The sequence below is a fragment of the Zonotrichia albicollis genome, chromosome 4 (assembly GCF_047830755.1).
Source record: "Zonotrichia albicollis isolate bZonAlb1 chromosome 4, bZonAlb1.hap1, whole genome shotgun sequence".
Classification (NCBI taxonomy): domain Eukaryota; kingdom Metazoa; phylum Chordata; class Aves; order Passeriformes; family Passerellidae; genus Zonotrichia; species Zonotrichia albicollis.
This window is the reverse complement of record NC_133822.1, coordinates 39368619-39393039: the sequence shown is the minus strand read 5'-3', so window position 1 is coordinate 39393039 and position 24421 is coordinate 39368619. Positions and strand designations below refer to the sequence as shown.

The window sequence follows — 24421 nt, the reverse complement described above, 5'->3', positions numbered from 1 at the left end:
ACAGTTCCCTGGATAACCCTAATGTTTGCATGAGTTATGCTGCATCTTTAATTACACAGTCACATACTGTTGTGATGAGCAGCTATTCAATATTTTTGCATGTTCTCTGAACAGTATGTAGCCCAAGGCTTTACTCAGTGATTACTATTCATCTGGTATTCAGTCAGTTTTAGTATCAGTTAATGGCTGCCCACTTGTTTAGATGGCTTGGCAGCATGATTTGTAGCATTAAAATACCGTGGGCTGCTTTGTGCTCATTGCAGTGCAGGGCTTCTCAGGTGCTCTCAGGATTCAGAGGTGCCAGTGCATTCACTCCCCTCCCATAACAGGCCAACCCCTATAACCTGGTTACTAGTTTGTATTTTTAATGTCCAAGTGTGGGTGGAAGCATGAAAGAATTGTTTTGGGTTCGGGTCCCTTGCTTGGGTGCTTTCTGAACTTCAGGATATAAATGAGGATGTACTTCAGGATGATGAAAAATACTATTTTACTTTTGGGAAGGTCTTCTCTAAGACATCTCGGGGAAATAGAATCCTACAATGAAACAAAAGCAGTGATTGTGCTGCAGTACCAACTATACATTATGTAGGGGAGCAGGTCAGACATGTTACAAGGAAATGCTTTAAGGGACATTAGAAAGTATCTTTATAGAAAACTGGAAGGAACCTCATCCAAGTGTGATTCGTGGAAGTCAAGAAAGTGCTTGGCTGAAGTGGCATAAATGGTTATATAATGTTGTCCATATGGAAAGGTGGGAGTAAAGGATTTGATACTCAGTGAGAGGTGATGGGTAGAGGAGAAAGCCCAAGAACACCTGCCTCAAAAAGACACATAAAACAGTTCATGTTTGATGTGAGAGGAAAGAGATGTCCAGTGACCTGCAGTATAGAGATCAGAGAACCTGGTCATAGGTGCTAGCCAGAGAAATAGCCTTTATCTTCCAGCTGGAGGTGAAGGAAGAAAGACTGAAATCCAGCTAAATGGGAGCCTTGATCTTCCGAAGGTCAGTACAGGTGCACAGGGTAGTCGCACCTGTGCCTGCATCAAAAATGTTACAAAATCTGGCTTCTGCACACACAGTGTACAAAGCATTACTGCATAACCTGTGATGCTAGCAGAATCTGCCTGCCTGCACATGCTGATGTGGACACACTCCCATTTTCCAGAGCAGACCATCCTGCTCAGGTACCTCCTGCCAGCATGCATACTTCGGACACTGGAGTGTGAGCAGCCCCCTGTCTGGGTAGGGGTCCCAGGAAGCAGCCTGGATAGAGTTCTGGGAGGGATTCATAACCTGTGTTCCTACACATGTCGCACCCCTCAGTATTCTCAGAGCCAGGGAACTTGCAACACATCCAAGTGGGATGTAGGAGCAGCTGCTGCAGCTCTGGTCTCTCTTCTTTTCTGACCAGGGATGTTTAGTACCTACAGACAAGTTCATGTTCCTGTCATAAATTGTGAGATCTTGGGCATCCTGATTATAGGTCACTTCCTGGAAAGAGGGAAAAATGGTCTTCCTGCTCCTGAGACAGTCTGAAGTTTGACTAGGAAGTGAATCCCATGTCCCAGATCAATCTCCCAAGTGGCTCCTGCAGCCAGCAACCTTGCCAGCTAACGGGTTTGGGCCAAGCCACTAAAATGCTTCAGTCACCCTGGTAGTATAGTTCCACATTTGCTCTAAATAGCTCAAACACGGAGCAGGAGTCAGAGCTGATAAAAATAAAACACAAACACATGATGGATTCAGTGGTGCATAGTTGACACAACCCCTCCCCAGGACAGTCTAGTTGAAGTTGCAGGGAGAACCAGCTCAGCAGCTGCTCTGTGGAGGACAGGGCAGAGGAGAGCCATCCCTGCAGCTGATTCAGAGCTCTCTGGTGAGGCTGCTCTTGGAAGGGCTCATAAAGCAGGTTCCTGAAGTGCTGGGGTGGGAATGAGCTCCCTAGCAGGGCTGATGTGCTGGAGCAGGCAGCAGGCACTGCAGCTTCCCAGGCACCTCTCCACGGGATGCGCTGGGCACGTTTGCTGTAGTCAGTTTTGCACATTGGGGGCAGAGGAGGGGAAATGTAAAGTGTTCAAGAAGCCAACAGAAGAGGGGCATTGCTTACTGCCTGCCCTCTCTCTGAGTGTCAGAGTGCTGTCTACTGATAAGATTTATTTTTTTTCAGCTGTTGGGCTGGAGCCCCTGCTCTTGTCCTGGTTGCTCATTTCTTCTCTGCAGCAGCTGCATGGGCCCAGCAGCCCTACCCTGGCTCCCTGCAGGCCTGGCCAGCAGCCACTAGCACTCATTGCAAGCCTGTTCATGAGGGAATTTACATAGAAAATTCAAAGAACAACAACAAAAGAGGGCTAAATGTTCACATACACTTATTGTCCTGCTACCAAGCAAGTGGTCCAGTCTTCTGCAGATGCAAGAAGGCACAATTCTTTGTCCTTTTAAACTGCTTGTTGTGGTGCCTGTCACTGTCTTCTGTGGTTTGAACTGTCATAGCTCAGAATGATTCTGACAGATCACTGAGGTGATGGTAAAAATATGCTGCTTTTTACCTTCAATTATTTGTCAAAAGAATATGGAAAAGTCAGTGCCTTTCCGAGGCACTTCATTAATTTGTGTCCTTATTTTCTCTTGCATGCCGGTGGAGATTTCCTCAGGCTCCACATTTAAGAGAAGCCTGCAAAGTGCTTGAGGGATCTGCACTTGAATCTTTTCATCTCCAGCCACCGTTAAGTGGGCCTTTGCTGCAGGCTGACAGAGTTGGAGGAGCAGCACTGCAATGTTCTTAAAATATAACTGTATTTAATAATAACAAAGGAAGTATAAACTCACCAGTCCCTTCAGTTGCTTTTTATAGCAATGTTCCCCTGTTTCAAGCCTGCATCAGTGTAAAAGTGCAATCCTTAAATACATTTAATCTTGTTCTGCTGGGAGTCACATTTTCCAAGGAGAATCTCAGTTGCTAGTGCTTGATTTAACAATAATTCAAAGTTGACAGGAGCAGAGGGGAGGCATTATTTTACATTAAAATATAAATATTAAAATATATATATATATAAGAAAGAAAACAAAAATCCAGTTGGGGTGGGGTTTTTTTCATATGTGAGTAGTTTGGAGATTTTGCTGTTTGGAAAGAGAATGCAATATTGAGAGTGCAGAAAAAAAATGCAATCATCCAACGTTGCACCTAATTAGTAATGAAAAAAAAAGTCTAGGCCAAACCCAAAGCCATGGGAATTAAAGCTCATGCAGTCTGAGATTCTGTGGGCTACTTGTTTGTCCTGAACCTCTGGAGGGCAAAAAAAGACACTGCAGCATGTGCCGGGTGGGTAGATGTGTGTACAATTCAGCAGGGAAGAGAGCAGTTCGTGCCTTTAGTCTGAACTAGAGTTTAATTCTTTTCTTTGCTACAGATCCCTGTTATCACCTTGGGAAACAACACTCTCTATTTGTGCCACAGCCCCTGACCTTTTCTTTTGTATTCATTCTTTTGTAGGGTTAGTTTTGTATTCAAGAAGGTGCCTGAATGAAATGCCAGGACATTCAGACAGATGAATTACAGAGTGAAGTAGCTCAGCTGAAGGACAGCAAAGGTTCTGATACTCAAGTGCAGATTCTTCTTTCACAAAATGATCCTTTGCTTTTGTGGCTGAGCAATGTGTAATGCAGGCAGTACAAGCACCCAGAACTACTTGTTGTCTATGTATAGAGAAAGATGATGTCTCTTTTTCTTTTCCTTAATTTTCTGTTTCATTTTCAGTCAGCTTAACAAATGTTTCCACTATTGGTGTCAGAAGCTGTGGTAGAATGAAAAACCAATTAGATTTTTAGGAAATTTGTAAATATTTACATTCCCATATGTACAGCAGAGCAGATGTCTGCAGAATACCAGCTGGAGGTGCAGCAGATGTGCTGGACTAAAGGGAAGCCTCTTGGAAAGGGTTTTTCAGAGGCAACTTAGCAAACTCTCCACCAGGGGTTTCAAGAAGAGAGAAATTAGCACAGAAATCTCAGGACACATTTCTTGTTTTGTTCTGCAGCACTTGGCTTAGGGTGATAAATGTTCCAGCCCCTAAGCTAGGCCTGTGCCATAAAGTGCCTTTGTGGAGGAGCTCACATACCCTTGGGAATTGTGTCAGAGCAGGCAGCCAACCTGGGTTTGCAGGAGGAGCACTAGGACTAGAAACAAGATGCTCATAAAAAGTCTCAAAAGAATCAGTTCTTTACATAAAGGGGACACTTCAAGAAAAAAAATGAATGGTTCTACAAACATTTGAGAGGTTTGGGACTTATTTCAATAATTAATTTCCATAGTCAGTTTAGACTGATGAAAACCTTCTGCCTGCACCAGTGAGCATCCTGAGCCTAATGCAGGTCTGGAGATGGTGTAGGGGATGTTGCAGGACACAAGTACTTTTCCAGCCTATGCAAGGGGTTGCATTTTCACAGACACAAGTTCACGATCATTGGCAGAAAGACAGTCACTGTAAGTTTAGCTCAATCCTTTCCTTATGTGGTAAGGAACAGAGGTTAAATAACTGGGGCCAGGAGGCTGAGGTGGTTTTGTCCCTTGCAGACATTCTGAGAGTACTTCATCCTCAGGTGTTGGTGTCAGTTTTAGGTGGCATGAATGAAGGAGTTGGCATTTATTGTGGAACACAAGTGATGGCGTGGCTCAAATCCACAAGGCAGCAGAATTGCTTTTACTGGAAAGAAAAGATTCCCAAGCTGCTTCAGGGGAAGCAGAAGTGAAACAGGCCACCAGGAGGTCTTTGTCACCAAGTGATGGTGGTTTTGTTGGAAACCATGAGGAGCCAGGAGTGGACTCCCTGGCTGAGCAGAGAGAGGTATTGGAATAAGCCAAGGGTGATCAGCATTTGGAGCCCCACAAAATGACCTGCATAGCTTTATGAGGGTACAGTGCCCCTCACCCTTGTGTGTGCAATACTGGGTGCCTCTGAAACACTGATCTTTCTAGCACCTTCTTTGTATTTGCAGAACATCATCAAGAAAGTGATCGGACAAAAGTTTGTATACAAGTTTGTCTCCTTTCCTGAGATTTTAAAAATGGATCCCCATGCTGTGGAAATCAGCAGAGAGAGCCTTTTGCTGCAGGACAGCGACTGTAAGATGCCTCCGGAGAGCAGGGATCAGCACAAGCACAGCTTGTCAGCACTGAAAAGCACAAGCCGTAATGAATATATCCACTCTGGCCTCTACTCCTCTTTCACTATCAACTCTCTGCAGAACCAGCCAGACCCTTACAAGACCATCAAAACAGAAAAACTGGAGAAGTCAGAAGGAAACACACCAGTGGAAGAAGTCCGAACTGTTATCAGATTTGTGACAAACAAAACAGACAAACAAGTTACGAGGCCCATGGTGTCGTTGCCTTCTACTTCTGAAACAGCAGCTGCCTCTGCTTTCCTCAACTCTTCAGCTAAAATATCTTCCTTAATGCTACCCAACAGTGCCAGCATTTCATCTCCATCATCATCCTCCTCCAGGTCACCATCTCTGTCTCCCACCTCACCCCTCCCTACAGAACACAAGAGCTTCTTCCTTGACTCCAGTTGCCACGACTCAGATTCCCTTGAGCCTCTGAACCTCTCCTCAGGCTCCAAGACCAAATCCCCATCTCTTCCCCCAAAGGCTAAAAAACCCAAAGGCTTGGAAATCTCTGCCCCACCTATGATTCTCTCCAGCACTGACATCGGTTCCATCGCCCTCAACAGCCCCGCGCTTCCTTCGGGATCCCTGACTCCAGCTTTCTTCACTGCACAGGTAAGACCTGCCTGTCTCCAGGCATTCCCTCCTTGTGGCCAACTCAGTTTTGTGGGTCTGTCACCATCTGGTGGGAGAAAACCCCAGCATATGGGAAAGAGGGAAACGCAGTAGTGCTCTGAACAAGGGGTGGAAAGCAGGTTTCTCCTGGGATTTGTTCCTAATTGAGTGTGGGAAATCCATCACAGTTCACAGACTGCCTGAAAGAATAAGGAAATGGGCAGCCATTAGTTAATTGTTTATCAGTTTAAACCAGCCTCCAGATCTACAAAACAAACAGGAAAAAGCCAAAAAGAAAACCACAGGGGTTTTGTAGGTCACAACTTGAGCATGTGGGATGCTTGGTTAGATTTCTTTAGTAGATGTGGCAATCCATTCAAACAGTGTAAACTTTTTGTTAATTTCTGAACACAGAGCAAATTAAGTGGTTTCTAAGACAGGCTCTGAAGTCAGTTTAATGCACAGATTCACAGAGTATTTGCCAGAGCTTCCCTTCAGCACAGAACTACTGAATAACCAGAAGGTTATTTTGTTCTATTTAATAACATATTTGTGGTAATGTCAACAGTGAGTTCTCATTTTCAAGTTAGTCTATGAAAAAAGCCTAGGAGTTCAGAGCAGAAGGGTAAACTCATATAGATATGACTCAGTATGTTCATTGGTGAGTTTTCTCTTACAATACCACCTCAAAATTAGACCAGAAATAATCCAAGAATAAAATTATCCCAATGTGGAATATTCCCCAAGATCCCCAGCCCTGAAGTAGTAGTTGATGCAAGTACTGGCATTGAATGCAGCAAAGTGGACAGTAAATAAATGAGGACCAAGGTGTGTTACAAGCCCTCACTCACTTCAGGCTGCCTAGAAGACCCATGGTATCCAGAATCCCATCACCTCTTCCCTGTTTGAAGGTGTTGGATGTGAGCAGCACTGTGTGCTGCACAGCACAAGGGCTGACAGAAGTGAGTGTTAGCATATAGTAGGAGTCCTAGTAAAATATATGTATTGTGTAAGTGACCTTGCCCCAATCCTAGTTGTTCTAATTGGGCTGCAGCTGTGGCTAATGAAGATAACTGGGATAAACGGGGGTGGGTTGGCTGGTCAGGGAAAGCTTTGGAGGAGCCCTGATGAAGAAGCAGGAACAGCACTGCTGAGAAGAGCTGTGTGTGAGAAAGCCACTCAGAAGGTACAGGACTTTGGAAATATGATAACAACAGTATGGGACTCTAGAAATAGGATAGCAACAATAAGGTAACAACATTGGCAAGTACTCTCAGCCAGCACAGCACTTGCTCTCCTGAGCTTGTCAGCTGGCTGCAGAGTGAGTTCGTGCAGCTCAGGCACACCTGTAAGCCACCAAGATACAAAGCTGTGTCACCAAAAAGAGCAGTTTGTGAGCTGACACCTGCCATTTTTGACATCACAAAGCCTTTAAGTGAAGTTATGTTTGGCAGGAAGAACAGAAGTGTGGCAAACCAAAACTGAGGTGCATTGACAAACTTACAACCTCTAACTGTGGTATAACCACAGTATTTTTTTCACAGGGAGCAAATCTGACAATATCAGATGCCAACCAGACACAATGACAGTGTGAGTTATTTCAAAGCCACTTCTATCTGTTGCTGCCTCCAAACCACAGGATGAACAGAGATTTGTTTCCTGGTTTTGTAATTATTTCTTTGAATATTTAACTTTCCCATGCACCTATGAACTGGTGTACTTACTGCCCTGAAAGATGTAGAAGGGAATTATGTTGAGGATTGTGCTTTAGCAGGAGGGGTAGCTAAGGCTGTGATGAATGTTACCCAACTTAAAGCCATCACAAATCTTTCTTGCAGGTTGTCCTGTCACAGAAGAGGCATATGGCATCTGTGTAGGGTAGTTCCCAGGTCTAATTATTTAAACTTTTGGCTATACAGCAACATAGCTTTTATTCTCTCCTTTAGCCTTCTTTTTCTAGTGTGGATAAGAAGCACCCTGCATCCTAAACACTCATCCTAGTGAATATAAAATGAAAACTACATAGCAGCTGTGTTCAGATAACTGTAATACCACAATGTAGAATAGCTAAAGCCATAATTTAGACAGGAAATCTGCTGTTCATCCCGTTATCCAAGGAAGAACATGCATCATATCTCAAATGTTCTCTGATTTATCAGATCCCAGTGTGAGCACCTGCTGCCAGGGCCAGGTGCAGAACAGGATGTCTGCTCCAGGAGTGATGTATGTTCTGAGAAGGTCCTGCTGCCTGAGAGGATTCTCCAAATGGCTTTCCACTGTACCTGCTGGTCATGAGGAATACCCTCAGGTGGAATGCTGTGAAAGGGCACATGATACACACAATCAATATTAGAACAGAAATGTATGTGTGACAGCACTTGCCTGCTTTCTAACAGCTGCAAGTGACAAGATTGTACTTACACACATTATCACAGAAGTCAGGAGGCATGAGCATCATTGCTTAACAGAATCCTCTCTGTGCAATGAATTATTTCTATTTAAACTAATAAACTATTTCTATTATTTCTATTTACACTGATGTTTCACAAGTAGGAACTTCCCAATGGGTTCCACATCTAATACCAGATGCATGGCTGCATGTGGGCAGAAAATGAAGTGACACATCAATTTTTTGCATGTAATTTAGGGGTGGGCTGTCCTGTGGTGTTGTTTGCACTTAGATTTCCTCTGGTGGTTTTGATACTTGGCTGAGGCAATACTGAGAACAAGCCTGGGATGCCCTGTGCTCTTTCTGCATTAAATATTAAACAGATTTGGAGGCTTCATTTGGCTGGCTCTTAGTTCTGGCAGAACTTGCAGACTTGCAGAGTGCTCTGCTCATCAAAGGATATGGGCCTTTGCTTAGCACTGTTTTAGGCATGTCAGTGTGCTTCCAGAGATGAATGGAGGGCAACTCAGTTTTTCAGGTCTCTCTGAAGACTTGCTTTGGCTGCATCTAGGTAGTAAAAAACTTCTCCAAGTCTTCCTCGTTATTTTCAGAAGACCCCTCAAGAACTGCACTTTGAGTTCTGGATATCTGCAGCTTCTTGGAGAAAAAATAAAGAATGGAGGCTAACCACGGGAGTTCTTGGTACAGGTGCCACAGTACTGTGTCCTTGTTGAATGTTGTTTGGTCTAGCTACTTATATCTTTGGTTTTAAGGTTAGGAGGCTCTTCTGTAAGTAGATCTGAGTATTTATCCTGACCTAATTCAGAGTGTTGTCAGTCTCTTAAATCTCCACCAGCAGCCGCCTGCCAGTGGAGCACCAGCTTGAAATGTGGCACAGGAAAGGGGCTCTTGCTGGTGCTGCTGATTTCCTTCCCCATGTAAGCACCAAGCCCCTGGGTAGGGAGTGTTTGTAAAGGACTCTTGACAAGTGCCTGCTTGTCAAGTGGTTTTTTGGGGTTTTTTTAGTTGTTTGTTTTTGTTTTGCTTTGTGTTTGTTTGTGGTTTTTTTGGGGTTTTTTTTGACAAGAACTGTTACTTAATGAGATCAAGACTGACGTCTTCTCCATGCCAGGCTTTCACCCACTCTTTGCCCCTTTTGTTGGCATGCAGATATATCCCAACCCTGACTGGTATTCCTGTGACCTGCTGATTTACTGCATCAACACCTTTTGCTTTCCCAGTGATAGCACAGGTTTATTAGTCCTTGGGACAAACATGGTTTCTTCCATGGGGTTTGGTGTTTTGATCCACCTTCAGCACAGGGAAGGTGGCAGGGTCCTTTCCCTGCACATTTCTCCACAAACCCCACTTCATCTGAGATTCCTTAGCAAAACCATTCAAGAGCAGCCAAGGTCTTTGTATTAAAGAGCCTTTCAGAATCACCAGGATAACTAATGTCTCCTGCTCCTTGTCTCTCCCACCTCTCCTGCTGGTGCCAAAGGAACTGCCTGACCCAGTTGTGAACTGTCACAGCAGGTCTGTGTTCCGTGTGCCTGCCCTGAGCCCCAGACGCCACAGCCGATGCCCTGGGCACTGCTGGATCTGGCACTCCAAAAGCAGTGAGCATGGCAGTGCCTGTGTGAGCCTGGGGCTGCAGGGGCTGGCACAGAGCAGGTGTGATGGCCCTGGTGTCAGCAGCTGCTAAGGGGCACCCCTGGCTGCAACTGCCCTGCATGGGAGTTTGTATTTCTGGCCTGGTGGGGAGCACCAGAACACATGGCCTGCTGGTTACTGCAGGGAGATGCAGGTACTCTCTGTCTTCTGTCTTCTCTTTTTGTGTTTTAAACTCTGGACAAAAGGATGCCCCAGTTTAGCAGAACACTGAGACAGTTGTTTGACATAGCAAAGCATATGCTTGCTTCTAAGTGTGCACTCAAATTCCATTAAGTGCTTTGCTAAATAGGACTGATTTTGATAATTGGCATCAAGATTACTGGTGAGATTAACTCATTATGCCAAATACTTTTTTCGAAAGTGTCACATGTTCTTTTTTTGGCATGATAGAAGTTACTCTGGATACAGAATTATTCACATAATTCTTCATTTGAATGAAGATTTGCATGTGCTCTAACTCTACCTCCCCTCTAATTGTGCTTTTAAGAATGCTGAGGGCAATCCCAGCAATTCTTGTGCATTGTGGCACTGGAAGGAAGCACCTCTGAGTTGGGAAAAGCCTTGGATTCTAAGTTCTTGCCATTTTGGTTCTTTGCAAACAATCAGCTGTGCTCTCTGCTGTCCATACACGTCTCTCCCTGCTCAGCCCATCCATTGCCAGCTTCTTGAACCATCTTCCTTTACAGAGAGGTGCCATCAGGGGAGGAAATGTCACAGGCCAGCAGTGACCCTTTCAGCTCCACACACAACTGCAGTAATGCCTCAAAAGCTGCAGTCAGGTCAAGGAACTGCTGCCCTTCAAAAGAAAAGGTTCAACTGTTTCTGAAGGAGCCTCGGTGGTGCTGGCAGGCACTGGGACACACATGGTGGTATTCTGTATGTTACACAGTTGCATGAGCGTGGTTCAAATAAACAATAACTGTGCATCTAGTTAAGCAAACAGAAATTAAATCAATTTGGATATGAAGGAATGTGAAATGTGCAGGTATCCAGAGACAGGATGCAGGGCTGGATGGGCAGCTGCTGCTGACCATGCTGTTTGTCTGAATTCACTGGAAAATAGAGCCATTAGATGCTGTGTAAGGCTTTAGGGGTGGTGAGTGCTGCATGGAGCTGTAACTCTGAGCTGTGCATCATGGTGTGCTTTTTGTCTTGCAGACCCCCAATGGATTATTGCTGACCCCCAGCCCGCTGCTGTCCAGCATTCACTTCTGGAGCAGCCTCAGTCCTGTTGCTCCTCTGAGTCCTGCCAGGCTGCAGGGACCAAACACTCTGTTCCAGGTAGGCCTTCCCAATGCACAGGTTTCATTGCTAAATGCACACACATGGAAGAGACATTGTGGGAACATTTCTTCACATCAGTCTGGAGCTTTTCAAACAGATCAAGAAAATACAGGCATTAACAACCACTTTTAAAGAGGCCTACTTACTTGTACCCTCTTCCAGTCCTTGGCAGCACAGTCAGAACCTACCAGGCAGTGTCTGCTGCAGAAAGCACACATACATTGTGTGAAGGAAAGAGAAATAAATGCTGGACCCTGGAGAGAGCAGGTAACAGCTCAGAGCTGCAGGAAGAGAGTGCAGACCAGTGACCTGCCAGGAGAGGGCTGGAACAAAGACTGGGGAACACCAAGACAGTTTGGATCTCACCCAGTGAGGTGGGTGTAGGTTTATCAGTTTGTCCTAATGAGCTATTTCTCACTCAGAAAGACAAGGTTCTCTGAACACAGAGGGTCCATTTCCAGTTCTCCTGACAATTATCCATGTGTCCTCAACCAAGGACACACCTCTGGGCATGACCTTGCCATATGTAACAGCAGAAAGGCAGCATTGTGTCCACTCTCTCCTGAGTATTGGCAGAGTAAAATTCTCAGAGTTTTATAGAGATGTGGTAAATACAAAAGTTACTAAATAACCCACAATGGCCACAGCAGTCAGCTGCAGCATTTGTCTGAGGCTCAGGAAGAAGACAGTGGGCATGGTATTTGCAGCTCCAGCTGTAGTTGCTGCAGTACAGCTGATTCACTAAGTCACAGAAGAAATTATGTTGATATGCTGATTGGCGAGGAACCCAATGGCCATCTGCACAGCTGAAGGTGCAAAGACACCCTTGGAATGAACACCCCAAGGGCTGTGGAGGGCCAGCACTAGCAGAGGAGAAGGCCATTGCTAGACAGGGACCCTGAACCTTCAGAGTCTCTGAACCTTTAGGAAGGCTGACTGCCCAAATCCAGGGCTTCAGCTCAAGGAGCTGCTCAGGTACTGGGATAATCAGTCTTTCTAGCTCCAGCTGCACATGGAGCTTAGAGCTCCTTATCTGTCTTCCCAATAAACTCATTAGTCCCTGCTGGACCTTGGTTTTGCACACATGGTTAGAAACAGCCAGACATTTCACCTGAGAAGTGCCTGGGCCGAGACCTGGAATGAGTTTGTACAAACACATGTTGGCCGTTCCCTGGGGGAACTGAAAGTGAGGAGTGGCCTTGGCTTTCCCTGCTGAGAGACCCAAAGGGCCTTGTAAATGATGCTTGATTCAAGCAGATGCCACGATGACAAGCTGTGGAGCACAAAGCCTTATTTTAACAGCAAATAGGAAGCAAAAACCACAGCGGAATTCTGGCCAGGCCCACGATGGGTCAGCCAGCGTAGGCGGCAGGGTAAAGCTCTCCTCAGGCTGCCTCACAGGCCAGCCCATGCTCCATACCCAGGGAAGAGCTTGTAATCAGTTTCTGTGTTTTAATGACTCTTGGCACAAGTGATGGAAGCATTTCCTGAGGTTTGGTGTGGTTAAAGCAGAGGCATCAGGCAGTTTGGGCCGCACCAGGAGCATGGTGCCCTGCAGCACCGTGCTGCCCGGCCCAGCTTTACATGGAGTGGTGGAAGACAGGAATCACCAACCACCATCTGAGTGGAAGAGGAAACTTGTTAGGAGCACGTTATTTTATGCATGTGGAGGGTGTGGTTACACCACAATTGGCTGTCCAAGGACTGATCTGATAAGGGGTAAAAATACACCTGGTGCTTGAAGTTGTTCAGCTCTGTCTTCCTCAAGCCAACAGAAACGCAGCACAGCCCACGGAGCTGGGCCTCAAGGCCAGATCAGTATCTACCACTGGGATAATTCCTGCCTCATGCTGCAGCAAGTTTATTCCACCTACTTGCTTTATTTTTTTGTCAGGTCAGATGTTAAGAACTAGTCAATACCCACCCTGCAGGCAAGGTGCAGTCACGATGCTGTTGTGAACTAGGAATATACAGCTTCTGTACTGGATAAGGTTTGTGCACAGCACTTCTGAGGCAGCAGGTGACAATAAATGATGACACGTTCTGCTTCACCTGCTAAATGGTGGAGCTAGTTTGTAGTTTCTGAGTGAACACAGAAACTGTAATTACTTGAGAGTAATTTTCCCCAAACTTTGTATCCCCAGGTATACTTTTTCTGCCATTAAACTACATCTGAACTTTCACTTTTGCCAAACTCTTTCCTGCATAAAAGGATGTATTGTAATTAATAATGTGTAAACTGAAAAAAATACTTTTGGAAATAGAGTGGATGGCAAAGATTGCTCTGTAGTGTTCACTTTTCCGGGGTGATGATAAATGTATTATGTGAACATTTATATATAAAATAGCCAATAACAGGTTTTTATATCCTTGTGCATTTACAAATTATTCAGGTTTTGTCCTCTATCTTGCATTCCTAATGGCTGATGCAGGCATTTTGTAGATGTCTTACTGTATAGACAACACAACTCTTGAAACGATCTGGAGCCAGTTGCTAATGCTAAATCCAGGTGCTTCTTGGGCTGAATGTTTTGAGATAAAGACTAATTTTTACCTTTTGGCCTCTTACAGTTTCCAACTCTGCTAAATGGTCACATACCAGTGCCACTCCCCAGTCTGGACAGAGCCTCTTCACCAATACTGCTTTCTCCAAATGCTCAGAAATCCTGATGATGCCTCATCACACCAAGGATGTATTGGTGGATTTAACACTTCATTCCTATGGGCTAGTTTTTCCTGTGTCATGAGAAGGACATTGTGAAACCCTTTATTACTTTGGTTTGCACTTTTCATTACATGGATAATCTACTTTTATTATGTTAGCATTTTTCAACAGTGTTTATATATAAAAGTATATATAAATCTGTTATGCATTAAATGAATTATAATTTTTTTATATCATAGCTCTCAAGTGTTGAACACTTCTGTTGTTGATGAAGTACTTTTCTTAATGGATTGCAACAATGTATCTATTAGGGATGTGAAGCTTCTTTTTAATCCCTTTTTCTGCATATTATGCATTGCGCTTGTGTAAACTATAACCGGCTGTGCCTTCTTTTGCATAAAGTCATGTAAATGATTTATATATTTTCTAGTATTAAGATAAAAAGTTGAAAGAAAAAAAATTAGTATTGAACAGCCCTATGGTAGTATTTCAGTATTTTCTCCACAGATAGGCCATATGATGCAGTGTATTAATGTAACTTTGTATTAAGTGCTTTCAAATTGTATAAAAATAGCCTTATAATTTTCCTTTGCTGAAGTGGAAAACATAATCCTTGTTACAGCCAGATGTAGTTCAGAGTAAGAAAGCCACATTTACACATTTATGCCCAAGTTCTTCTGTCAAGTTGCAACAAGGAGGAGCTGGGCTGTGTATGTTCATGAGACGTTTCCAGCATTTGAGCTCAGAATTTATTTGGCCTATACTTCTTATGAACTGTCAACAATATGTCTGGAAAGAGTGCAGGTAATCTTTGTCCTCCCAAGGAATGAGGATCATTCCCGATAACTTCCAGGTGCTTTGTTCAGCTGTGCCAAGTGCCTTTTACAACTTCCCTGGAAAGACAATTGTAGCTACTCAAGCTCTGAAGGTCACATTTCCCCTTCCCCCAAAGCTGGAGAAGTTGCAGGTCTGTAAATCGATGCCTGGTGCTTGCAAAGAGGCAGAGACTCTACATGTGGGATGTTTATGTATAAACAGCTGAATTCTGGATGAAAAAACAGCACTGTGTTACTATACACTTGCAACTTGAATTTACTGGGTATGTCTTCTACCTTGAGGGGATGGTTTAGTCATCTAAATGTCAGGTTAGGATTAGGCCAGACTCCCTGGCACCACAGACTCTAATCCTGGCAGGGCTGATGCAAATTTTCAGTTTCCTGATGTGGCTAAATTGGCTTGAATGCAGCTTTACTGTGTCGGTTTTCCAAATGAGACCTTAAAAGCCAACCCCAAATCTGATCCCTGTTTGTGACAGGTCATTCAAACCTCAACTTTGCTTTCTGGCCGAGCAGTTGGCCAGGGTCTGTTCTTCTTGAAATGTCTGCAGTGAGTTGTCTGCTGATTTTCTGCTTGGATGCATTTCAGTGATGATGTGTGTAGTTATTTGTAAAGTGCTTTTGGATCCTTCAACCTGAAAGGTGCTAAATAAACATTTTATTAATGCAGTTCTGATGTTGAAAAGCCATTTTTGGGGCAGAGGTGGTTGATAAAAGACAGCAGGAATTTTCCTCAGGCTCCTGGGTTGCACAACCAAAAACTACTCAACAGTTCCACTTGCAGAGATAAAAACCTGCTGTAGCCATGTAGGTAGCAGCTGATAAAGACAGCAATTGAATGCCAGACATGAGGAGAACAAATTAAGCACTTGGGACGGCATTTGCTCAACTCAGTGTGCCACCCCACGGAGTCAAAAAGAGAAGATGAACCTATGCAAAATTTGTGAGTGAATGCAAATTTTAAACAAAGTAAAATCAGAATAGGTTGGAACAAAGGGCAGTGTTTAACTGATGGGATTGACAAGGTTAGTGGAGATAAATCACAAGGGCTTGCAGACTGAACATTTCTCTTCCAATGCATTCCTCCCAGACACATGGAATATTTTTCAACAAGTTACAGAGAGGCAATTCTTTCACCTAAAGAGCTGATTCCTGCCTCATTTTTAAAAACTCATGAATATCTACTTACACCTATAAGGCATGAACAGCAGCATAGAGACTTGACTTGTGTGTGCCACTGTAGCTAACAGGAGAACCCAACATTGAGATGGTGTTTCTCACTCTGACTTTAAAAAGATGAAGACATACTGGTATTACACTGCAAAAAACCAGCGGACCATGAGAGGAAGGAGTGTGTGACAGAGAAGAGATTCTTAGAAATACCCACATTCCCATGATTTTATTTCTTCCAAGGTTTTACTATTAATAAGGTGGATTTTTTTCTTCTCAAAATGCTCAACACACTCAGAACTCCCCTCCCATCTTCCAGCCCTTAAATGATTTTGTACTTTTTTTAAAGATCGCAGAGAACAAAAATTCTGGGACAAAATCCTATTTGAAAAAATTACTGGAAAGGATCTGAGAGAATCCAATAAAACAATGGAAGACAAAGTGGGAAGAAGTGCTGTCTTTTCATCTTTGAGAGAATAAAAATAGCAAGAGAACACATCTTCTGCTAGTTGTCTTTTCAGCTGAAAAAAATAGGCTGTCAAAATCTGCCTTCTAAATCAGTCAGGAACGTGGAACAAAGGTTTTTGCTATTGGGAAGTATTTATCCAAATAGAGTCCAGCCCCTCAAGTCTAACACTTATATGAAACACTTGACTGTTATGCCTTATGCTTTGAAGAAAATATTCTATTGGTAATCTACTGAATTTTATTAACAGGTGTCTTTTTAACTGTAGAGAAAAATCAAATAAATGTTTTTAAATAAATACTGTGGAAGTGTCAGTATTTCTGGGGCAGGGAGAGCTCCAAGCCAACAATCCTGGGGAAGAAAATTAGAGTTATTCTCTTTTCAGTATTCTTGGTAGTAATTGCAATTTGATCATACTTGGGGGATTTATTACAAGATTTGCAATTTATTCGTGCTTCAGCAATACACAAGAAGTTCCCAGTTACCTGGGAATATACCGTATATATCCTAGTATATATGTATATATATAATACAGGGTGGGTGCACAATTAGGGTATGTTTGGCTTACCTGCACCTTGTTACTTCAGCAAAGCAAGTTATCCTCCAGGAGGGCCACAGCTACAGGGCAGCTTTGCCAAGAGCTTGTGCACACCTGTGGCCCTGGCACACGGAAGCAGCTTCAGTTCTAAAGAAAACTTTCAAGGTGGGGGAAACAGTGATAGGTGATAAACTATAGCAAAAAACCTGACACACATTCATGATGTCAAGAAAGAATGATTTGTTTTGTCTGACTAAAACTGGTCTCATCAGACAGGCTCATTCCCCATCTGGAAATACCAAAGAAGAGAACTGTCAATAAGGTTTCTGTTTAAAGGGAAGTTGGTCCTTTCCAACAAGATTATAGGGTTAATTCTAACAGAACAACCCTCTGCCTTAAAAAGCTGTGTGATCTCATGCCTATGGGAAACATCTTCAGAAGCCATCATGACACCCAAATGAATTTAGGAAAGGCACAGTAAGTACAGGTAGTCTTTTATGTAAAGGCATTTCTATTCCCTTCTGATCTTCAGACTGTCTGTATATCCTGTAGGATAAACAAACACAGGTCTCAGTTTTAAGCATAACCCTCCAAAGTCAGAAGACTACAACTTTTAAAATCCGTTTTAGCCCCAAACTGTAACTGCTCTTACGAATTAATGTGTGAGTGTTCTGCGCAGATGGAGTACAAATCTATTTCTTGAGGGAAAAGAGACTGACAGCACGAATGAGAAGCAGTATGAATTTATTTAAATGAAAAAGGCACAATGAACCTCAAGCAAGGACTCTGGAGCAATCAGCATCATGGCCTGCCTTGGGTAGGGGCTGGTATTTGAAGAAAGCATTCTAGGAGAGAGGATTCTAAGATGTGCTGGAGCTCTTTTGTGAAAGATTCCCATTAGTTCACATTCACTCTCCAAGAAGTGCAAATGCATAAATGTAAACTTAGCAATTCCTAACATGGCTCCAGGCCAGCTACCCCCTCCTGCAAATCAAATAACAAGACAGCAAAGAAAGGCAAAAAGAGTCTTTGAACAAACAAGCTCAGGGTGTGAAAGAGGAAGGGCGGGTTACAGCACAGACGCTACCAAGCAAGGCCTGGAGGGAGGCGCTCTACAGGAGCACGTTGGAGAAGAGACAGGGAAGAGCATTTTCCCTGGTTAGCAATCCACAGCCATGGTAATTCCATCAGCAGAAAGATCCCGCTGCAACAAATGAAGGAACTTCACAGCTCTCTGGGGGAAAATAGATTTCAAGGCAGAGCATCTGAGCCAAGTAAGACTCATATTTCATTAGGAGGACCGTAAAAGTGATGCGCTCAGGCAGGCCTGCTTCTTGAGTGAGCTTGAAGGATGCAGCCAGCACAATCAATTAAGCAGTTCTTTACCACAGTAGCACGTGTGTATGTGTGCATTCAAAGTTTAAGTTTGCTCTAAAGTCACAGAACTTGGAGTGAAGAGGTTTTAGAAAACATGCAAAAATGATCGGAAACTGTTCACATTTTCTGACATGAATTTTCTGACATCAATTGATGTCAGAAATCTTGAATTGATTCTGACATCAATTTTACTCAGTTACTTAGAGAGGGACTGCCCAGTAAAAGTCACATACAAGAGATTAAAAAAACCCAATATAGAATATATGAACTCTAATCCCAGTTGTGAAAACAGGTTCCCACTATGGCTGAGAACGGGACTATGATTTTTGTGCGGCTGAACTCCATGTCATGAAAGAAGGTGCATGGTACAAATTCCAAAGCCCATGTACCTGCTTGGCTTTTATACTTTTCAGGATCATCCCACCTGTACAGTCAGAGCTTACCTACAATGTTCCAACTGCTACATACTTCCTTTCATAATTGTACTTGTTACCTTGCCAGTCTCCTGCATTGGTATGACATGGATACTGGTGACATACATGGATGTACACAAATGTCAAATGAGAGCATGAAATTTTTAACAGCCCAATCTCTGCAAATATAAAAACCCCCAAACTGCATAAAGTAAGCATTCAAGTTCCTTCCCAAAATAAAGGCACTTCACAGAGATGTTACATTTGTTTCAAAGCCAAAATTTCTGAAGGTAAATAAGGTACTGAAATATGCTAAAAAGGTGCATGAATTACTTCAACTATGCTCATCAGACAAAATGATCGTGTCACAGACAAGGCAGGTTCTGATTTCTCTTCAGCGTCATCATGTGCTGTAGCTCTGTATTTCTATATCCTGATTTGTTTGGATTTCTTTAAAGTCTGACCTTAATTCTGAGTATTTCCTGGGTTTATAATACTTAGCCTGCGGATATTTACTACATACCTTTCATATATTTTGTCCTAAATAACAGAATGTATTCTTAACCTTAATTCCATTTTAACATTGCAGAACAGAAAAAAATGTACCTTTATTACACTGAAAAACTCATGCACAAACAACAAGCAAGCAGCCCAAAGAATGCTACTTTGCAGTTTTTCAAATGATTTGCAAATACAAAGTATGTTGATTCTTTAATAATTGTTTATTTTAACTTTTATTGCCCAATTCAGGGATACAATCTGGCTACTTAATGCTGTGGTAAAGCAGCACAAAAATAACACAGCCATGTTGAGAAGCACGTTCCACTAGAGCATTGCTGAGCTGTTGGTTTTCCCCTTCCATCTCCCACCCTGTCCTGTCAATCCCCATCCTCCACCCACCCTCTCTGCCCTTCAACCTTCACCTGCACGTGAATGCAGCCACACCACCAGCACCTGCCTCTGTCCTGGCTTCCAGCCCACCTGACTCTGACACACACCTACACCCACACCTGGCCAGCCCTACCCTGGCCTAGGTGGGACACACCAGTTATCTCCTAAAAATAACTACCTAAAATCAGCCACGACATGCAGGCCATTTCTCATTAACTGATCACTCATCGTCAAGCAAAGGTGGTCACACCAAACACTGAAAGTCATCCATTTTTAGCAACTCTCTGCCTAGTTTTTGACACTCTTGAGGCCTTCTCCCAAAAAGGCTAACACTCCTAAGTTTTTGGGGACAGTGAAACCAAGTCCATAGTACCTGACTCTGCCAGACAGGAGGCAGAGCACAGAATTCCATAGAAAGAATGTCAGAGATGCCCAGCAACTTCAGACTTGCTGACTACTGCCCCAAACAGGCAACTGCCCCAGAACTGTCTCTGCTGATGCAGGAATTTCAGTAACAGACAATTTTAAAAAGCCCCAAACTGGCTTGACAACAGATGGCAAGTTTCTTAAATATGTTCTTTAAAGCTACCACCTAATGAAGAACACAGATTCACTTGTAGATCCTTAGAAAAAATTTCTTTATAAACAGACTGCTTTAATTTTATGGAAGATCTTTTCATCTGTAACAAAAAAGCTGAATTCCTACTTAAAATGGAACATCCTTTTGTTAGCTGAGGCTGATCCCTTTCTAAGTTTATTAATGCACTTCATTTTACCAGGTAAACCTTTAAGTCCTTTACTCATTAGTGTCACATTATTACTTGTTCTTTTATGACCTATAAAGTATTACTGTTCTAGAAATGCTAAATCACACATTTATCCACAGTGAACATTTAGTCTATCTTCACTACTTCCGTAAAAAAAGATGTTTTTCTGACACTTCTTTCTTCAACACTGTCACGTCTACAACGTATTTCCTACAAAGCTCATCGGTATAAAATCTAGATCAGATCCATAGCAACTATAAAAATATATATAACAACTATTTCAGGACAAGGTTTTTCATCAGTGCCAACCGTGCCTGTGCCACAGCCACAGCGCTCGCACTGGGATCGGGGAGCCCCGCGCGTCCGAGCCTCCCGTGACGCTCCCAGGCCGGTGACATGCGGGCTAGCTCACCAGCAGGGACATGGGACACAGCACTGAGAAGGTCCTGAGCAGCCTCAGCCACGGATGAGCCACGGCACTGCCACTGCCACTGCCCTGAAGGAACTAAAGGAGCAGCCAAAGGTGACCCTGGGGGCTCCCACAACACACGGACCTCGCTAAACGCTGCCAACAATGCCCCAAGAACCGCAAGTTCACTTAGTCTGTATTTTTAACAACACAGGGCTTTTGTTATTATAAATTTCAAAACAAAACCAAAGAAGTCCACATAATATTTATACTTTCAAAAGTACAATATTAATACAGGTCGGTCAGTTAGAAATAACAGCAGTTTGTTAGGTCTACAAGATTTAACGTAAAACCAGTTTACAAATGCTGAAAAGCAGTAGTGGTCCAATAGTCACCGTTACACATGAATTTCTCTCTTCCAGAAAATAAAATTAAAAAAAAAAACCCAATTCAAATTTACTAGTATCAATGAAATATTAATAAAACACCCCCAAACATGCCACAATCACTATTCACAAATAAAGTTAAAATGAAATATACAAAAATTCACTTAATACTGTTAAATAACAATAAACTACAAGATTTCCTGAACAGAAATGGTAGGACCCCTGAACGTTTTACAGTGAATGTCAGGAAAAATTAAGTTACCTATGACTATTTTCATGATATACCAGCCAAAGATTTACATGACCATTTCAAAATATACCAATAAAGATTTACAGTCTCTTTAAGATGCACTAAACAAATAGGTTCATAAAGGTGAACACAAATGCTTAAAAATACTGTAACCATCACCAAGGGTGTACTTATGATACTCACTGAGATGCATAAGCATAGTAGTAATATGTTTACTATCTCTGGAAAACAGGTAACATCTAAGATCTGAAAAACTCTCTAAGTTCTCATTGTAAAAGCTCTGTAGCATAGTGAGTTCTTCTCAAGTACAAACTTGCATCTTTCCAGTTGATTTCAAGTGAATAATGCACAAATGGGAGAGGAACGAAGTGGGAAAAGTGTGCCATTATTCCCATGTTTGTGTAATTAGTTGCCCTGTTCCTCTGTAATGAAAAGTAAGCCAGGGTCCAACATATATGAATTGTCCTTTTACTATTTGTATTTCCATGTTAAAAACAAGGTAAAAAAGTTATTGTTTCTGCAGGCCCCATATGCACAACAATGTGCAAATATGTTATGCTGGAGTAAGCCTGACAAAACGTCCAGCCTCCATGCTCTAATTTATCAATAACTAACATAGGATCTGAGAGCAAATCAAAGTTACTTTTCACTTGTTTGAATCAACCTTCACACCATGTGCTTTTCAAAAACATAATATGCATTATAATTTTTCAACTATTTCAACACATACTTCCAATGTTAAATAAGGAATTAAGTGCCAAGAACTTAGAGCATTAAAGATGGCTCACCTATAGCCAAGCAAAGCTATGTTTACATTCCAGGAAACACTGCAGTTTAAGAAATACAAAAAAACCCCGCAGCAGTAGAACATTTTATCAAGAGAAACAGATGCATTCACATATCATAAAGCCATTGCAACTTCTTCAGGCATGGAACTGTTGTGTTAACTATACAGACAGTAGTTATTTAGCAGCAATGATTCCGCAATAAATAATGCACTGTGTTTCTCAGTCCTGCACAAAAATTGCAGCTACAGTTACATCAACAGCTGTAACCTACTGGCTCTAGTGGCAGAGGAGACCTTAAAACCAACTGTACAAAAAATTGTCACACTGTGACAACAAATATAAAAACATAATTTGCAGGTTGGAAATAAAAAGACTCCACTGTTAAGAGGACAGTGTAGACAAACTGCGATTCCAAGTCCACCAACAGAAAGCACTGCCTTTGGATCCGAGTCCTTGGTTGACAGGATAGGCTTGGGCTTGACTCTGCACTGCCCCCTTTAGAAAAGCATGCTCTGCCTTCTGTTCTTCCCATGTCCTGCAACACAACACGGACCATGGTAAGAAACCGAAGCATTTGCACAATGGATTATGAAGTTTTTATCCAGATCTCCATCCTTCTTCAAGGCAGCAACCCTTGTGCTTCAATCAGCATCAGCATCTTTCTTTTAACTGCACTCACTGCATTGGTTTTTCACTTTGCCACCTCTAACCCCCATACAGTACTGGTTTGAAACTCCAAAATGTTCTCACCTTCACAGTCTCTGCCCACCCCTAGTAAAACTCACACCTTACTGTGCACTTAGCTTATGTGTCTCTACAGAAATCTCAGTAAATCATTCTGGATTTTATTTTTCAATATATTTACACAAACCTATTTAACAAAGCATTTTTCAATTCCAAATGCCTCTGGCACAGCATTCTTTTAGCAAGCATGAGAAAATATAAAGCTTTCCATACCGGTCTCTGGGTAAGTGGAATTTCGAAAGCCAGGGTCTTTTTGCAATTGAATCTCTTTTAGACTGAATATTGAAACACCTGGAATGTAACAAAGAAGTTAATTCATATACAAATGTAAAACTATGTTTTATTGACCAAAATTATATTCTTAATTATATAGTTTAGATTAAAAAAATTTCCAATTCACAAATATTTAAGCTACTAGATATCAGATGCTTTAATACTTTAGAGGGTTTTTCCTTTCACAACGTACTTAGCTTTAATGCATTATCTTAACAATATTCTGCTACTTTACTACTCCTCTTACTTTCAGGCAGAGTGTGTATTCTTGTTCCAAGACTTCTGAAGTATGCATGCTTCATGGCCTCTTCCGCTGAAATTCTCTTCTTTGATTCATACTATTAATATAAAAGCAAACAAGTGTGTTGGTTTCCATTAAAAATCTTATTTCAAGTGATTTCATCAAAGGGAGAAAGAGTTCTAGCTGCTCAACATTTCCCATAATTCACCAGGACAATTTTTTTCATTACTTTCTTTTCACACATGATTACCAAATGGTTTATCAGAATCTGTACTGTCAACATGTAACAAGATTGCTAAAATAGTAAAAATAATTTCTGCAAATGGATACAGGTTAAAACTACACCTAATCTTTATTTATAGATGGTACAATGATTAGGTTCCTCCTCCTTGGCATCTGTGCAATTCTAGGCAAGGATGCAGATGTTTAAAAAGCCGCACACAAATAAGTTATAGTGTTGCATCTAATCAAAGATGCAGGAGTCGGCCTTCCATCTTGCTTCCAGCTCATTTTTAATACAGATTCAAAGACTAAACCTACATACCACTCAGCTTTTGAATACAGCTGCAACATCAAGGAGTAATATTACACCTTACTAACTCCTTCTCTAGTACTAAGCTCAGTTAATCACTAAAGAAATCTAGCATTTGTATTTAAAAGTTCTGGTTTAATACTGCATTTCACAAGAGATTTAGTTTTTTCAGGACTAATACAGAATAATTTTATTTTTATGAAAGGTAGTAAGAGAAGAAATCAGTTCTGGGAGAAAAAAAAAGCAAGCATCAGTTTTTTAATTCTCACACTACAGACTTCTCACATCTGTCATCCACTACAGACTCAGCTACACATTCCATTTTGAGACAGAGCTAAATACTTTGACTTCTAATATGTATTGTGTGTAATATATTAGAACTCAAAACTTGCACTTTTATAAAGTCACAAAACACATCTTACTTGAAGGAACTTCGCTATCAATTCAATTCCTTCCGTGTCTAGCCTAAAAATAAAGATATTTTTAAAAGTTAAAACAGTTATTGAATTGTATTTACAAAAGTAAAACTGCAAAGGAACTGACTTAATT

General features: G+C 42.1%; 2 protein-coding genes across 5 annotated transcripts in view; one reads left to right on the top strand and one right to left on the bottom strand.

The window, feature by feature from the left end:
• Nucleotides 1–16433, top strand: part of ELK3 (ETS transcription factor ELK3) — a 37153-nt gene extending 20720 nt beyond the window's left edge. Inside the window, exons 3-5 of the mRNA XM_005480693.4 lie at nucleotides 4994–5779; nucleotides 11001–11123; nucleotides 13698–16433. Of these exons, the coding sequence (XP_005480750.1) occupies nucleotides 4994–5779; nucleotides 11001–11123; nucleotides 13698–13796 (1008 nt within the window). The 3' untranslated portion in view covers nucleotides 13797–16433. The remainder of the gene's footprint in view (nucleotides 1–4993; nucleotides 5780–11000; nucleotides 11124–13697) is intronic.
• A 2861-nt stretch (nucleotides 16434–19294) lies between these two features.
• Nucleotides 19295–24421, bottom strand: part of CDK17 (cyclin dependent kinase 17) — a 91763-nt gene continuing 86636 nt past the window's right edge. For all 4 annotated transcript variants that reach the window (XM_074539593.1, XM_074539592.1, XM_074539594.1 and 1 more), the window contains 4 exons: nucleotides 24295–24337; nucleotides 23347–23437; nucleotides 23040–23117; nucleotides 19295–22617 (listed from right to left, as the gene is read on the bottom strand). In XM_074539593.1, coding sequence (XP_074395694.1) covers nucleotides 22580–22617; nucleotides 23040–23117; nucleotides 23347–23437; nucleotides 24295–24337 — 250 coding nt within the window. In that variant the 3' untranslated portion in view covers nucleotides 19295–22579. The remainder of the gene's footprint in view (nucleotides 22618–23039; nucleotides 23118–23346; nucleotides 23438–24294; nucleotides 24338–24421) is intronic.